This window comes from Columba livia, chromosome 18 (genome assembly GCF_036013475.1).
Source record: "Columba livia isolate bColLiv1 breed racing homer chromosome 18, bColLiv1.pat.W.v2, whole genome shotgun sequence".
Classification (NCBI taxonomy): domain Eukaryota; kingdom Metazoa; phylum Chordata; class Aves; order Columbiformes; family Columbidae; genus Columba; species Columba livia.
The window spans coordinates 13,373,533-13,388,891 of record NC_088619.1 but is presented as its reverse complement, the minus strand read 5'-3'; the positions used below and the strand labels follow the sequence as shown (position 1 = coordinate 13,388,891).

General features: G+C 60.9%; 2 protein-coding genes and 1 long non-coding RNA gene across 7 annotated transcripts in view; 1 reads left to right on the top strand and 2 right to left on the bottom strand.

Annotated features, from left to right (window-relative positions):
• Window positions 1-6,912, bottom strand: part of RBFOX3 (RNA binding fox-1 homolog 3) — a 130,828-nt gene extending 123,916 nt beyond the window's left edge. For 4 of the 5 annotated variants that reach the window (XM_065034239.1, XM_065034247.1, XM_065034229.1 and 1 more), the window contains exon 1: window positions 5,590-5,793. The gene's annotated coding sequence lies outside the window, so the exon portion shown is untranslated. Of the gene's footprint in view, window positions 1-5,589; window positions 5,794-6,775 lie in introns of those variants that run through there. The other variant, XM_065034248.1, reaches the window with a different exon arrangement.
• On the top strand, window positions 5,911-14,285 carry CBX2 (chromobox 2). Its single transcript, XM_065034204.1, has 5 exons — window positions 5,911-6,682; window positions 6,761-6,804; window positions 7,297-7,362; window positions 8,568-8,637; window positions 9,080-14,285. The coding sequence occupies exons 1-5, from the start codon at window positions 6,008-6,010 to the stop codon at window positions 10,427-10,429; spliced, it is 2,205 nt and encodes a 734-aa protein (XP_064890276.1). The 5' UTR covers window positions 5,911-6,007; the 3' UTR covers window positions 10,430-14,285.
• Window positions 8,042-15,075, bottom strand: LOC135575674 (uncharacterized). Its single transcript, XR_010466903.1, has 2 exons — window positions 14,507-15,075; window positions 8,042-13,820 (listed from the first exon to the last, which is right to left on the bottom strand). It is a non-coding gene; the product is annotated as an uncharacterized LOC135575674 (long non-coding RNA).
• Window positions 15,076-15,359: the final 284 nt, after the last annotated feature.

The window sequence follows — 15,359 nt, the reverse complement described above, 5'->3', positions numbered from 1 at the left end:
AATTGTACAGAGTTCCCAAAACCTCCCCAAATTGCTGATCCACGTTCCTCCAGAATGAACGAGTCCCAGAAGGAGATGCCTCTCCCCAGTTTTGGGGTGCACACTGGGATGCACCGCTGGGGAAGCTGGCACCCATGTACAGCCTGACGAGGTTACCCCAACTGCCCCATCTGCTCCAGTCAGAACAACTTCAACTTGGTTTGGACCAGGGGCAGTTAATACCCAACGAGCACCTAAAGCAATTGAAAGCAATCAAAGTTCTGAGTGTGTCAGGAGGCTCCTGTAAGAAAAGAAAGGAGCACCCAGGACCTCTCAGTGAGGCTGGAGCTTGGGGAGGGAGCAGGACAGCCCGTCCCGCAGCCCAGGTCCCCGTCCTTCCAGCGGGACGGCAGCGGGGCAGCTGCCCGGACCCCATCCCAGAGGCTGAAGTGCCTCTCCCCAACCCTGTGCCTCAACTCAGGGGCTCGATAAACATCTGTTGCCATAGAGACTTGCTCACGCTGCCTTCCTGGCATCACCCAACCAGATGAAACAAGAGACGCACGCTCCACTTGGAAAAACAGGAAGAAAATGTTTGGCTTGAAACAGTGCTGGGGGTGGGGGTCAGGCTGGCAGCACACGGCGCAAACAGCCTAGCAGCAAACAACGGCGAGGCTCCAAAAGGGGAGCACATGGACCAGCACTGTAAATGTTATTTAAAATAATATTAATAATAATAGCGCATAGCAACTTTCCCAACGATCTTGCTGGCGACCTTGGGGCTTTCTGCACAGGTCAGCACAACCGTGCCCATTTTACAGACAGCAACCGCCAGCTCGGTTGTGAGGCTGGTGCCCAGGGATGCCGGCACTCAGAGCCCGCAGGGCTCAGAGCCCAGCGCTGCCGGACTCGGCGTGCCCCGCGCCGGGCCCTCGGGGTGCCGGCCGTCGGCTGCGGCAGGTACGGAGCAGGGCGCTCGTAGGGCCAGGCCCAGCCTGGATCCCAGATCTATGCAGACAACATAGAGTTCATAGCGATCAACCTCCTGACATGAACCCTTTCCTACTAGCTGATTTTTGCCTCAGCCATGAGCAGGAATGGAGCTCCTGATTCAACACGTGGTGGTTCAGTGAGACACGGCTGTCAGAAAAGGCTCCCATGAGGCAGATACTGTTCTGGCTGAACACAGAACCTGACCATACCCCTGCCCAGAAGATTTCCAGTGCTCCTGACATCACCCAGTTTGCCATTAGACATATCCTGGAGCAGCTGTTTGCACTCGGACTTGGGGAAAGAAAAGAAGAAAGCCTTGAATACAGCACTTCTTCAGTCCTACTGCGATTACAGCCCAGCACATCCTCCGAACTTGTTCCTTTGCTCCTGCTCCAGCCCTGGCTGCTGGCTCCGCTCCACCGCTGCGGCCGGTGTCCCGCTGCAGTACCGGCAGTACCGGCTCCGCTCCGCCGCTGCGGGGGGTGTCCCGCTGCAGTACCGGCAGCCGGCGGGCGGGGGCTCCCGAGCCGCGCTCACCGCCCCGGGAGAGCCGGGCACCGGCGGGGCGGGGGCGGCTCCTGGGAAAACCCTGTCCCGAGCATCTCGGGGCCGTTAAACCCGCGGTGCCCGGAGTTACCGGCCACTCGCCCAACTCCGGCAGCTGCCCCGCGGCAATGAACTGCTGCCAGTCTCGGCGTGACAGGCCGCGGTGGCTCCCAGGGGCAGGAATGACCTCAGCGCTCCTCGGTAATAATTATACAAAGCTGGAGCTCCCAGCGGCACAAGCCAGGGCTGGCGCAGCCCATCTCTGGCACCGCTGAGCCCGGGGTGCCCAGCACCCATGCAGCACCCGCTGCAGCACCAGGACACGCAGGGCTGCGCTGAGTGATGACCTGGAGACACATGTCACACACTTAAGTAAATCTTCCAGCCCTTTCCTCCCCTCTGACAACACAGCCCTGGAACAAGTGCTCCAAAGTCCCAGGCCGATCCTTTCCCCCATAGGGTGCAGGGGTTTCGCCTCCCAGACACGCAGAGCAGTGACAGCCCCCCCGGCCGCCGAGCCCCTGCTCCCCAGCCCAGGAACAGTCCCAGCCAGCCTCTCCCTGGGCAAACCCTGCAATCCAGAAAACACTCAAATCTTGCACGTTCCAGCCCCTCCCTTTGCATCTTACACCTCGTACACTTTGACCACACCACATTTCCAGCAAACATTGACCCAACAGACAAAGCCCTGCCCGGCCTTGCCGGCAAACCGGGCACTGGTTTGTGCTGGTGGACACAGGTGCTGCCTGATGTGCAGCCAAGGTCCCTGCTCCTCCAAGTGCCGCATCTTCCCATGCCCAAGTAATTCATTCTCCACTGCCCCCCTCCCCGGGGCTGGGGGTCACACAGCAGGGAGAGCCCTGCTGTGTATTGCATCCCAATTTGCTATGCATTTCCACCCCATTTGCTTTCCTTTCTTTTTCCTGCACTAGAAAGATGCTTGCTACCCAGGGGTCCCCGCTGCTCCAAGATGGTAACATAACAACAAACATACACATGTATTTATTTATGGCATACACACAGTTTGCAGGAAAACTGCTGCCTCTTGAAACACCTGGTCCAGGGGTGGCACGCACCCCTACAACTCCTGCACACAGCCACAGAGCCCGGACACAACGCGCTCGCTGCTCATCCCGCCCTGCAGGCTGCACAGCTCTATACCCGGCTGCACAGCTCCATAGCCGGCTGCACAGCTCCATAGCCGGCTGCACAGCTCCATAGCCGGCTGCACCCGCCTGCGGTGCCCAAACGGTATGCAGATCTCTGTGCTTCAATTGGCTGATGCCTTGGGAAAACAACCACCGTTTGCCCACGACAAACATGGCCACCACGGCCCAGCCGCTCACCGGGCTGGCCCCAGCTTCATCTTTGAAGTCAGGAATATCAGGTGCACTTGGCAGCCCCTCAGAAAACCCTGTCACTATTAACACCGACCCAGAAAAGTCCCAAGACCGCAGCACCGGAGGGAAGCACGGGGCACCCCTGCCAATGCTCCTTCTTCCAGATGGGTACAGGCACAAAGTGCAAGGTCAAGTGTTCCATGGAAGCAGCTACAGCCCTGACCCCCACCCTGCACCCCCCCCAGCTGGGGCTCTTTGCTCTGTGGGCCCCTGGGGAGCAGACGGGTCCCTCACAGTGGGAACAAAGCCTGACCAGACAGGCTCTGGCTGGCGGCTGATGCCTGGTCCTGCCAAGCTCACCCTGCAGCCCTGCCCGTGTGCCGCTCCATCTCTGACCCTCCACGCTCGCCCTGCAGCCCTGCCCATGTGCCGCTCCATCTCTGACCCTCCACGCTCGCCCTGCAGCCCTGCTCGTGTGCCGCTCCATCCCTGACCCGCCAGCAGCAGCGCGAATTTCAGTAGGAAGGTCTGGTCTCAGGTGAACACCTTCCTCCAACAGCAAACCTCCACCCCGGCATGACAACCCAACCCCACCGACATAACGCAGGATACGCGGCGTTCCTGGGATGCCTCGCTCACTTGGGAAGAGCTACAAGATTATATGGCAGCAGATTAGTTCAAGAGCGTCAGTCTCATTTTTAAGATGCCAAAGGTTTTCTCAGCAACTGCTGAGTTTATTTGCTGTGCTGTCACCTAGCTCGGCGGGAGCTGGGGAATGTGGTGGCCAAGCTATTTATTGCGTGTGCCCAAGTTTCTCTGGGAAGACAAAGTCTCTGTCAGGGATGGAGAGCCCTGAATTCGGCCCAAAGGCGCTCGCGGGTGGAGCTGCAGCTTTGGCAGCAGCAGGCGGGCATCTCCTGCACCGCCCTGGGAGCCGTGCCCAGCCAGAGCCCGGGAGGCCCCTGTGGCAGCTCTGGCCAGCAATGCCCAGCGAACACCGTCACTGGGACCATCCCCTACGGCCACATCCCGCTGTGCCAGGACCCGTTGCTCCCCTGCTCCCCCAGGGGAGCTGCAGGCAGGCAGGTAGGGGCGAAAGGCACTCGCAGACAATTGTTTTTCATCACTAAAACATCCCAAAACGCCAAAGACAAAGATGGGCAGTGCTGTGGCACTCCTGGAGCTGGGAAGGGGCAGACAGCTAACAATTCCAGCAAGCTATTGCTGAGCCCAAGAGCAGAAGATCTCGATCACAACATAAAACCAAGATTTTAACATATAAACAAAAGTAGGATTTTTTTATTCACTTCCTGTTTTTGCAAATTTTCAAAGCCACTAGTTCAGGCTCTTTTAATGCTTCGAGTGATTTGTTCTCTTCCTTTTTCTTTACTGAGATAAAGTGAGATTTTTCATTTAACCGCAGGGCTCCATTAAAGATCTTAAATAATGGGAAACCTGCGACCAACCTGAGAAAGCTGCCAGCCCGGAAGGGACGACAGCCAGGGCTCGGGGGGCTTTGCGCTGCCAGGAAACACCCGCTCTGCCCCGGCCATCACACGCAGCTTTTGGACCGTGCAAGATAACCTGCACCTGCAAACTGGGAGAACTGGAGGAAAGCACAGAGCCCAGTGCGACTCGGGCGCTGCCTGGTTCCCAGTAAACCCAGTAAACCCCTGGGGAAATGAAGGAGATTTCCAGTCCACAAAGTAGCACAGCCTTTTTCCTCCTGACAGGCGAAGGGGACTCAGCTCCCTGGCGAGGGGGAGGCAAGAGCGGCACTGAGGCCGCTCAGCATTAACGAAACGTGGGTTATTGCTGGAACCGAACGGCCTGGGGCTGCGTGAGGACGGAGCCGCCAGGCAGGGACGGAGCTGCCAGGCAGCACCACGCCGAGCACCAGCCTCCCAAATGCTGCACACATTCAGTCCCCAAAGAGACCCGAATGCTGAGGGCTGCTCCCGCTTCCTACCCCCGGCCTCTTGCCGGCGCAGCGAGCAGGGCACCTCTGCTCACACCAGCCTTTTCTTCTTTGCTCCGGGAAGGGAGAGAACAGCTTTTCTATTGCTGCATCACCACAGGGGGCTCAGGAAGCACCGGGGGTCAGCATGGAGAGCCCCCCCGTCATTACCCAAATCAGGGCTCATTTCCCAGCAGCGTTCGTCCCTCAGCTCCGGTGATCCCGATGCCGAGAGCCAGGCGAGCCCCACGTGCTGTGCCCTGCTCGGCACAGCCGGTCGCTTGAGCCGCACACACACCACCGTGAACGCCGTATCGTGCACGCACACGGCTCACGCGTGCGGGGATGGAAAGTCACACGGGGTTTTTTTTACTAAAATGTAAGATGTGCTGCACACAAAGAGTAGAGCTGGCGAAAGGTAAATTAACTCCAGACAGAAAAAGTGCAGTGCTGGGTTGCATTTCTGTGTCACCTTCCGTTAAAAAAATGCTTCTAACAGTTCTCCCAGCCAGCAAACCACCACAGCAATTGTAAAATGAAAACAATAAAATGTGACAGCGCTCGACCTAAGACAATTACCCAGTATTGACCCAGCACCCCAGGCACATCCACTGTCCTATAGTCCCCAGCTCGGCCCCGCTCGGTTAACGAAGCAGCTATTTTCCCCGTCCATCATGCAGGGGCTCCCCGGCAGCGACGTTACCGCCGGCAGCGGGAACAGCCTGACACGAACCCTGGAGCTCAAAACGCTTTTCTAAATCTAGCATCGCTTACCAGAGACAGCACTGCCGGGGGTTTGCGTGAGGCCCCGCGCAGGACGCCCCATCACCGCTCCAGGTCCCGCTCCAGGTCCCGCTCCATCCCCGCGGGCTCCCCGGCTACGGAAATTCAGTTCCCTCCGGCTCCCGCACGGTTAATCGCAGGCTCCGGGCCCGCGGCTCTGAACTCCCTGAGGTGCTGACTCATCTTCTTCCATCCCTGTAAAGCACCATATTTCACTGCTCCACGCCCACCGCGCACAACCGCGCTGTAGTAGCTCCTCACGCCGCTTTCACGCCCCGTTGGCGTGCGGTGCTGCAGCGCGGCCGGGACCGAGACTGGGCCGGGACCGGGACTGGGCCGGGACCGGGGCTCGGCGGCGGGGAACGCATCGCGGGCCGGGCTGTACCTGGCTCCGAGCCGCCACCGCGAGATGGTTATGAACGGAACTACCACCCTCCGAGGAAATACGCTTTATTCCATTTTAATCAACTATTTCAGGACCAAACCCGTCCCGCTTCCGTCTGCTCCAGCCCAGCAGGGACCAGCGGGGGCTGCGCCCCCGGCCCCAGGCTGCACCCCCGCCGCTGCCCTGTCCCCCGGGAAGGACCTCGGGCGTCCGAGCAGGGGACAGCGAAGCCCGTGTCCGTGCAGGCAGCGAGTCCCCCCGCGCTGCCCGGGCCGCCCCGCGCCAGGGGAACAAAGCGCCGGGCCGGGCCGTCCCATTGTCCCCGCTCCGGCCGGGCAGCGGCCGCCCCCCGCGCGGGCAGGAAGGGGAGGGGTCGCGCACAGACAATGCCTCCCCCCACCCCCCCGCCGGCACGGCCCGCCCTCCGCTCTCCATTGGCTAGCGGGGAATTTGGGGAGCCCCCCTCCTCCTCTCGCCAGCTCCCCCCCCCCCGCCTCCCGCCGGGGGCGCGCACGCCGCATTGTGCCGGGGGGCGCGCAGGGATGGGGGGGCGGGGGCGCGCGCGGCCGGCGGCGGGGGCGCGCCCGGGGGCTCCCCTTGTGTGTGCGTGTGCGCGGGGCCAGGGCCATGGAGGAGCTGAGCAGCGTGGGAGAGCAGGTCTTCGCCGCCGAGTGCATCCTCAGCAAGCGGCTCCGCAAGGTGGGACCCGCCGCCCCCCGCCGCGCCCCCCCCGCCGCGCCCCGCCGCTAACGCCCCTCTCCCCGTCTCTCTCCGCAGGGCAAGCTGGAGTACCTGGTCAAGTGGCGAGGCTGGTCCTCCAAGTGAGCGGGGCTGCGCGGTGCGGAGCGGTGCGCGGAGCGGTGCGGAGCGCGGGGATATCGCCCGCCCGGCCGCTTTTGTTCGGGTCGCGCCGCTCCTTTTGTTTACAAATAAGCGCGGCCGCGGCCCGGCCCTCCCCGCCGCCGCGTGGGGCTCCGCTCCAGCCCCACCGGCCGGGCCGGCCCCCCGGAGCTCCCCGCGGTGAGGAGGCGGCGGCCACGCGCCCCCCGCTGGAACCGGAGCTCCCCCGGATGTGCGGGGCTCCCCTCGCCCCGCGCGGCGTGGCCGCCCCCCCGCGATCTGCATCCCCGGCCCCTTCTCCCCCGCTCGCCCCCGGTGAGCGCGCGTCCTGGTCCCCGCGGCACCGGCTGCTCGGGCCGGGGGACACCAAGGTCCCGTTTGTCCTCGGATGAACTCCCCGGTGCCGGGCCGGTAACGGGGCGGCGGGAGCGCCAGCCCCCCTGCTCTCGCCCAGTCCGTGTCTTCTGTTGCAGGCATAACAGCTGGGAGCCCGAGGAGAACATCCTTGATCCAAGACTCCTCCTCGCTTTCCAAAAAAAGTGAGCAATCTATAAACATTTCTAAGCAAACGATAAAGTCAATTCAGTTCTAATTGGCTGCGCGTGTGGTGGAAGTTGTGGAAACAACAGGCTGAAGCTCACCGTGCCTTTTGTGGCACAGCCCTTTTGTTCATCTCCTGACATTACAGCTCGCGTCCACCTAGGAGGACTCTCCCTGGGCTGGGCAAACACGAAGACTCTGTGGCTGTGGCCCCGGGGCACAATCTGGCTTTGCGCTGGCTGTACAAGGAGAGCACGGCAGCGCCTGGCACACGCCTTTGGCTCTTGCTCCCCATTAAGCCGCTGGGGCCTGAGCTGTGCTTGGGGGTGGCTGCACGCCCAGGTGGGGAGACAGCGGGAACGGTGGGCTGGGAAGGCATCGAACTGTACTTCTGGAGGGCACAGCTCAGAGAACGTGAGGAGGTAACGGGTGGGAGAAGATGGTGTCCTGTGTCAGGGCCGGGTCTGCTGCCTGGAGCTGAGCTGAGAACAGCAATTGTTCTGCAGCTATTATACACCAGGGATCACGCATGGAGGTAAAAAAGTAGCCAGCTGGCTAGGGTAAGCACAGCACTGCCAAATATTTTGGCTCCATATTAATGAAAATAATTAAAGTTTATGGTAGGATTTAATTGTAACTCATTTCTGGATCTGTTTTTTCAAGAATGGAATCTGGTGGTTAGTGCAGACAGCACGGCGTTTAATTAGCCAGATGTATTACAGCTTAACACCATCCTTTTTAAACGGAGAATTACAAAACTAGTATAGTGACCTGAAAGCATTCCCCGTACAGCCGCCTCGGGCTTTGCGTGGCTGTCAGCCTGGGCCACCGCGTTTGGGCCAGGACATGCGGGACAGATGAAATGAGCCCCGCGAAGGAGAGAACTCGCAGAGTTTCCAGGAGCGCGTTCGCTTCTCCTGCGCCTGGAGGCTGCGCCGCTGCCCTGTGAGCGCGGGGAAGCTCCGCGCCGCCAGCGCCTGAGGGAGGCGAGGCTTGGCAGGGACGGGCACATCTGTTTGCCTGATCCTGCTGTACTAGAGAGACTGCAAACCTCACCATGAACTGGGAGAGCCACTGACTTGGGATGAGTAACGCTCTTGTGGTCCGTCACTGACCGCTGGGAGCTTCTTGCTGTGGGGATGTTAGCGTAGCAAGCAGGGATGCTCTGCTGTCACCGCCCATGACTTAATCGTTGTTTTCTCAGGGAACATGAAAAAGAAGCACAGAATCGGAAGAGGGGGAAGCGACCCAGGGGCAGGCCCAGGAAACATGTGGTGAGTCCCGGTGGAGGTGGAAATCCATGGCCACGACGGAGCTGAGGGGGCTCGGGCTTTGGAAGGCACCAGTGCAGGGCACGGCAGATGCTCGGGCTCCGGCGGGTGCTGAGGACACGGTGACGCCCGCAGACCCCGCACGAGGGGCTCTGAAGGCTGCAGTGGTGGGTGGGTGGATGAGGAGAACGTCTCTTCATCACTCTGGTGGTGTGGAAGGGACTGAAGAGTTTCCTGGCCCAAGGGTCCTGCCTGATATTTAAGCCTGGTTGGTTTTGTGCTGTTCGCTCTCCCACTTGTTTTCTGGCAGATCAGCACACATGGGGGAGCCTGTGTGTGTCTGAGGCACCCGGCCAGGCAACACGGAAGGGTTTGCAGTGCCCATAACTCTTCTTTGGTAATTTGTGTTAACTCTTTTCCTGTCTCTCTCTCTCTTGCTTGGCAGGAACCAGAGATGCCCGCAAAAACTAAGTCAAGTAGCTCCTCTTCCTCCACATCCTCCTCTTCCTCCTCCTCTGATGAAGAGGATGAGAGTGACCTGGACGCTAAGAGAGGTCCCCGCGGCAGAGAGACTCACCCGGTACCGCAGAAGAAAGCTCAGATCCTGGTGGCAAAGCCCGAAATGAAAGACACCTCCAGGAAGAAGCGTGGGCGGAAACCTCTTCCCCCGGAGCAGAAAGCGGCTCGAAGGACCGTGAACCTGACAAAGGTGCTGAAAACGTCTCGGAAGGAGGCGGGCGGCAGCGCCAAGCTGCTGGGGAAGCTGCAGCCCCAGCACAGCGCCCAGGGCTCGGGCACGGCCGGGCTGAAGGACCCGCCAGGGGCCTTGGCCGGGCTCAGCTCGGGGGGTTCAGCTGCAGAAAACCTGCCCAGCATGATGAAGAGCGGCTCCGCGAGCCCAACCCGCGCCATCAGCTGGCAGAGCTCCATCGTGCACTACATGAACAGGATGTCCCAAAGCCAGAACTCGGCAGAGACCTCCCCCCTGGGCAGGCTGGCACTGAAGTCCCAGGCAGCCAGTAAGAGTGGCTTAGGGCTGGACTTAAAAATGAGGAACCAGAAAGGATCTGGGGAGTTTGGGCCAAGCGTGCAGGGACCCAAAACTGCCAAGGCTCCCAGCAGCAGCGCTGGAGGGGACCAGAAATCGGGGTTTGCTGCAGGAGGCCAAACGCTGCACAATGGCAGCAAGATGCCGGCGAGCTCGTCCGGGGCCGGCAGCCAGGCAGCCTCCAGCCAGGAGCTGAACCTCCAAGCTCTAAACCTGCAGAGCGTCAAAAATGGGCTGAGCACGGCTGGCGGGAGCAGCCTCCCCCGTCACCTTTGCAGCGCCCTGTCCAAAGGCTCCGGCAGCGGCACAGCAGCAAGCGGTGGTGCCGCCGGCACAAAGGGTGGCGCGGTGGGTGCCGGGCTGAATGCTGCCAGCGCCGGTGTGGTGCTGGGGGGGGATGGCGGCAAGAGCGAGAAGCAGGCGCTGCGGGCAGGCGACAGGGACTTGGCCAAGAGCGGCACGGCCGGCACTCAGGAGGGGCACACGGCTGCGGAGATCCGCAAGCCCGCCGCGCTTTCTGAAGTGAGCACAGGCGAAGAGAGCAGCTCGGATTCGGACCAGGATTCCGCATCCTTCCCTGGCGTGGGGCAGAACATGTCTGTCTCTATCCAGACCAGCCAGGACTGGAAACCCACCCGCAGCCTGATCGAGCACGTCTTTGTCACCGATGTCACTGCTAATCTGATCACCGTGACGGTCAAGGAGTCCCCCACCAGCGTCGGGTTTTTCAACCTACGGCAATACTGAGCCCAGAAGCATGAGAGGAGGGACAGTGCCCTTCAGCCTCTCCCTCAGCTTTGCCCAGCTCCTCCATCAGGTTTTTCTTTCTAAAAGTGAACACACGAGACCTGCTGGGACTTGTGTCCAGAGAGGCTCGAGAAAGACGTGGTGAAACCTGCTCTGAACTGCCAGCGGGTCGATGGATCCGTCCCAGCTTCTCTCCATCCTCCCCCGGAGCGGCGCCCCGAGCAGAGGTGGCCGCTGCCGTTCTCGGGGAGCAGGGGCATCGGCGCTGCCGGGGTGCCGGGCTGGCAAGTTTTGAGCCAGGCTTCACTGTACACGGATTTCTTTGCTTTACAGCTTGAAATGGCAGATCACAAAGTGTGTGGCTCTCCGGCAGCAGGGAGAGGGTGCGGAGCTGCGACGAGCCAGGCTGATAGCCGGGAAAGGAGGAGGAGATCCTTTTCTTCCCTCTGGGCTCCCTGTGAATCTGTCTGAGCCACCAATTCGCCGTAGGGAATTGCAAATCAATCCAAACGAGGCAGCTGCTGCTCCCAGCCCATGGGGGCTGCTGGGGGGCAACTGTAACAGGGTTTTTTCAGGGTACGTTCTGCCCAGCCACCCCCCTGGGCGAGGTCACTTCCAATGATGGTGAAGTCCACGACGTTTCTGTTGTGGTTTCCAGCTGATAGGGAAATATTGTTTACATTTTTTTATTAAGGACAAAATCCTTTTTTTTGAGGAGGGTAATAAAAGCAGTTTAGGGCAGACTGAATCCTGGGTGCCACCGATGAGACGGGCAACAAAGGTGCCTCTTTCAAAGCAAAAGGCGACTGGCCGTGGGCATCGCCTTGCTGCCCGGGCTGGCTCCTGCCGGGCCCCGGTGCCTCATGCCGCCGTTCCCCGCAGGGCCCGCGGCAGCTGCTCACCTTCATCCCACCGCCCTGTGCAGCAGCCGGTGGGTTCCTTTTGGCTTGTGATTGCAACCGATAACAGCTCTTTGACGGACGCCTTTTTCCCTGCTAGGGGTTTCTCTTACAAGCCAAAGCGACGGCAGCAGTTCAGGCAGAGTTCAGTAGTATTCGAGGTCACGGTGGTTCTGTGAATGCTGAACTCGGTTCCTGGAGGAGGTGGGAAGCTGTACCCCGCGAGGCCTCGCTGCACGGTCAGGAGGTGCCCGAGGGCTGTCCCGCCAGCGGCTCCTTGGTGGCTGCTGGCTCTGTGCGTGGACGGCGCTGTGTCGCGGTCACCCTCGCCAGGTGACTGACCTGGCACCAGGATGGGAATCTCACTTTGCCACAGGCGAGGGCACTCGCAGCGTCATCACACAAAGGAATGTGGAGATAAATGGACCAAACTGGGGGTGCAGGTACTTCTGACCCCGCCAATGCATCAGCCCACTGCATTGCATTTGCTGCCGTGGGCTGGCGGCCGTGCGGTTCTCAGGGGAAACAAAAAGCCAGCGCTGGCTGCACGTGCTGCCCGGTTCTTCGAGGGATGGGTGATGGTTCCATGAGCGGCGGCTGCAGCCTCTGCCAGGACAGGCTCCTGTGCTCCCTTAGCTCTTGTATTTAATCCTCAGCCATCCCGTTGGTCGTGGCTTTGCGTTTGTCGTGTTACGGAGCTGAGCACGGCGTCCTGTGAGGGCCGACAGTGTGCGGGTGAGCAGGCGGTGTGTCACCACAGGAGCTGTGCCCCAGGGCAGCCGGGCAAGCCTTGAATGTCACCATGTCACAGCATCGGCAGCCTGGGGCAGGGGCTCTGCAGAGACCGGGCGCAGCACCGGCCAGCGCTGGGCATCGCTCTGCCCGAGGAGCGGAGGGAGCCCTGGCCAGGGAGGAGGTTCCCAAGGACAGAGATTCCATTGAGCTCCAGGATGCCAAAATGTCACCGTCTGTGGTGTTTGCCTTCTAGTTTTAGCTTTGCCAAATGAGCCACTGTTGCTTCGAACAGTCCAAGGAAACGTTATCCTGTGTCAGCAGAATGGTCTCTTCTGGGTGTGCTTGTGCTGGCGATATGAGCGTTTTGGGAGAAGAACAGAGGAATCTGGGAGCACAGGGGTAGTGCTCTCCCACACACACCAAATGTTTGCTGCTTGGCCTTTGCAAATCCAAACTGAATGACAATGATGTGCCTTTCGGACCGTCCCCATCTCAGCCTCGTCTGCGACTCCGGTCCCACAACAGGTTTGTGCCTATGCAAAGCGGGTTGGTCACAGGGTCCTGGGGACAGCTGTGACACCAGTGGGGAGAAGTGCCCTGGTCCCCAGCAGGACGCCCAGCTGTCAGACGGAGCCCAGCCGCCATGCCGAGGCCAGCGGAGGGATGCCCACCAGGAGGCAGCCGGTCCGGCAGGGATGGTCTTGCTCAGAGTGGCAGGATGTGGATGTTGGTGTCCCTGGGGGGGTGCAAAGCACCTGAGGATGCTCTGAAGAGGGGCTGGACATCAAGCATCCACAGAGGGTGCAGGAGACGAGCTGCAGCGGCGGGGGCTGCGTTCCACCACGGCGGGGGCTGCACTCACTGCACGCTGGCTCTGAGATGGCCGCTCCCTCCAGAGCCCCCGTCGGAGCTCAGATGCATTTCTCCATGCAGAGACTCGTTCCTGCCTCCCGGCTGGGTGAGCAATCACTGGGCCCGGGCTTGTGCCTAGGGGAACACAGATCCCGACAGCAAGAGCCTTCCCTCCATCACCCGCCTTGCCAGGCGCGTCCCCTCCCGCCAGCAGCAGGACTCTGCGGTCACCATTGCTATTGTGCCTTTTGCTCACCAGCTGGTTCAATCCCAAAGGTCTAAGGATGATGAAGACGATGATCCAGGAGTTTTTTTGACGTTCCCCTCCTCCTGTGCTCCTTCCCCTGCCTCTTCCCGTCATTGTGTTTCGGGATCTCGGCTGTCCCGGCAGCGCTGGGGTGTCTGAGCGAAGGGTCCCTGTTGGAGTTGCCTCTCAAAGGCACATAATGTGATTTACTGTAATGTTTAGTGAGCAGGGGTTGAAAGCCGCTGCAGACCCTGTTTACCAGTCAGTACCATTAGCATTCAAGGTCTACCTTTTTCCTTTTATTTTAAGTTTGCTGCTATGGGTCGGGGTGTTCAGCATGTGTCAAACAGCCAATTAGAGGTTTGTCACTTGTCATTTTCTAAGGGGTTTCCAATGTGAAAGTCCTGCAGTATTTGTATATTGAATGGATATTTTCTCCAGGCATAATCTGGTTAAGCATACTTGTTGTTTTCCATTGGACTGGAAGAGGTGGCCAATTCAGCCATCTTGCCTAGAAACTTAGTCTATTTTTATATATATATATTTTGTACCAAAAAACTGGAGTTCGTGGAGGGATGGGGATGGCTCAGGGGGTCCAGATCGTTTTGAGTTTCTCATCTGGGTGTGAATGGCTCCGGAGCCAGAAAGGAGGTTTTTACTGAAAGAAATTGAGAGATGGGTGAAAACAAACAATTGTTCTTGTAACTTGTGCCAGTCACTGCTCTGATTTGTATGTTTTAATTAAAGAGAGAGCCAAATCGTTCATGTACTACACTTATAATTGCTTTAAGCTACAGCTGTTTGTTTGCTTTTATTTCCAGAGAACAAAAGTTGGAGCTGTTATTACCCTGGGAAAGGGTAAGGGCTTTGTTGAGCAGGACAGGCGCCCAGCCCACCAGGGCCGCGGGGCCACCGCTCCCCTGGGCCTCCGTCACCCCCCAGCACCTCGCTGCGTTTCCTGGTGCTTCTGGACACTAACACTAGTGTAGACCCGCCACCCCTAGGCTGCTGTTAATTTATTTGCAGGAAAACACTAGGAGATGGCTACATCGACGGGGTTTTTTCTATAACTTTTCCCCACTGCTCTTTTTTAGCATATCAATAAATATTTTTTTAAACTTTCCAGCTTGGTGTGGTCACTGCTCCGGGAGCGCCCCCCCCGCCACGGGCACCGCCTGGGCCCGTACCCCCGGGTGATGCCGCTGCCTTGCGAAACCACTTCCCCCGCAGCAGGGCCCCGCGACGGGGCTGGGGAGCCTGCGGGGAACCGGAGCCGAGCAACCGCCTCCCCCCGAAGGCCCGGGCACGGCGCAGCCCCCCCCAGCCCCAGCCCGCGGCTCCTACCGGGCGCGGTCTGGCGGCCTCTGCTGCGACGGGAGCTGCGCCTGCTGGGGGGGCCCAGGTGCCTCCGCTCAGCCCCGCCCCAGCCCGGGGACCCGCCCAGCCGCCCCCACCTGCGGGACCGGGACCCTCCCGGGGGCCGCGCTCGGGCCGGACCGGCCGGGGGCGGGCGCTGCGCGGCCAGCGGCGGGGCCGGGGCCAAGCGGCCGTCGGGGCTGCCCTCGGGAGGGGGCAGAGCCCCGGGGGGGCGCGGAGCCGCCCCGGCACAGGGCGGTCGGCTCCTGCGGGCCGCGTCCAGGGGCTCCGCCAGCCGGTTCCCCCCGTCCCGCCGTCCCCAGCCCCTCCCTCCGAGCCCGCCCGGCCGGGGGCCCCGCCGCGGCCCGTGTGAAAGGGCCCCCCCGCAGGGCCGGGGGAGAAAGGCGCCATTGTGCGGCCCTTTCTCCCGCTCCTCCTTGACACTCATTTTCCGCGCCCAGCCGCTGACAGCTCCCATAATGCGGGGGTCCGCGCCTTTCACCCGGCGGAGCCGAGAAATGAGGTTAATGAGGACACAGCTTAGAGAAAAAAACACCCAAACCAACACCCCCCCCCGCCCCGCCGCTCCCCTCCTCCTGCGCGACCGGGCCAGATTTGAATACAAAAGCCGGACCCGCCGGGCAGGGGCGGCCGCTGCTCCCCGGAACCCGGCCCGCACCCCCGCCGCGCTGCCCGCCCCGTCGGAAGGGCGGAGCGGCGGCCCCGGGGCTGTTCCTCGGAGCGGAGCCGCACGCCGTGCCCGCTGCCACCCTGTCCGGGCACCGCGGGACCCCCGGGGGACGGCCCGGACTCCCCCCGCCCCGTCGGGTGCTGGCTCCAG

Bases quoted from the DNA above. Each gene is read 5' to 3' on its own strand.
- CBX2 (XM_065034204.1), top strand. From the start codon at position 6,008: ATGGTTATGAACGGAACTACCACCCTCCGAGGAAATACGCTTTATTCC. The intron at 6,683-6,760 runs GTGGGACCCGCC...CTCTCTCCGCAG, and splicing joins TCAGCAAGCGGCTCCGCAAG to GGCAAGCTGGAGTACCTGGT. The intron at 8,638-9,079 runs GTGAGTCCCGGT...CTTGCTTGGCAG, and splicing joins GCAGGCCCAGGAAACATGTG to GAACCAGAGATGCCCGCAAA.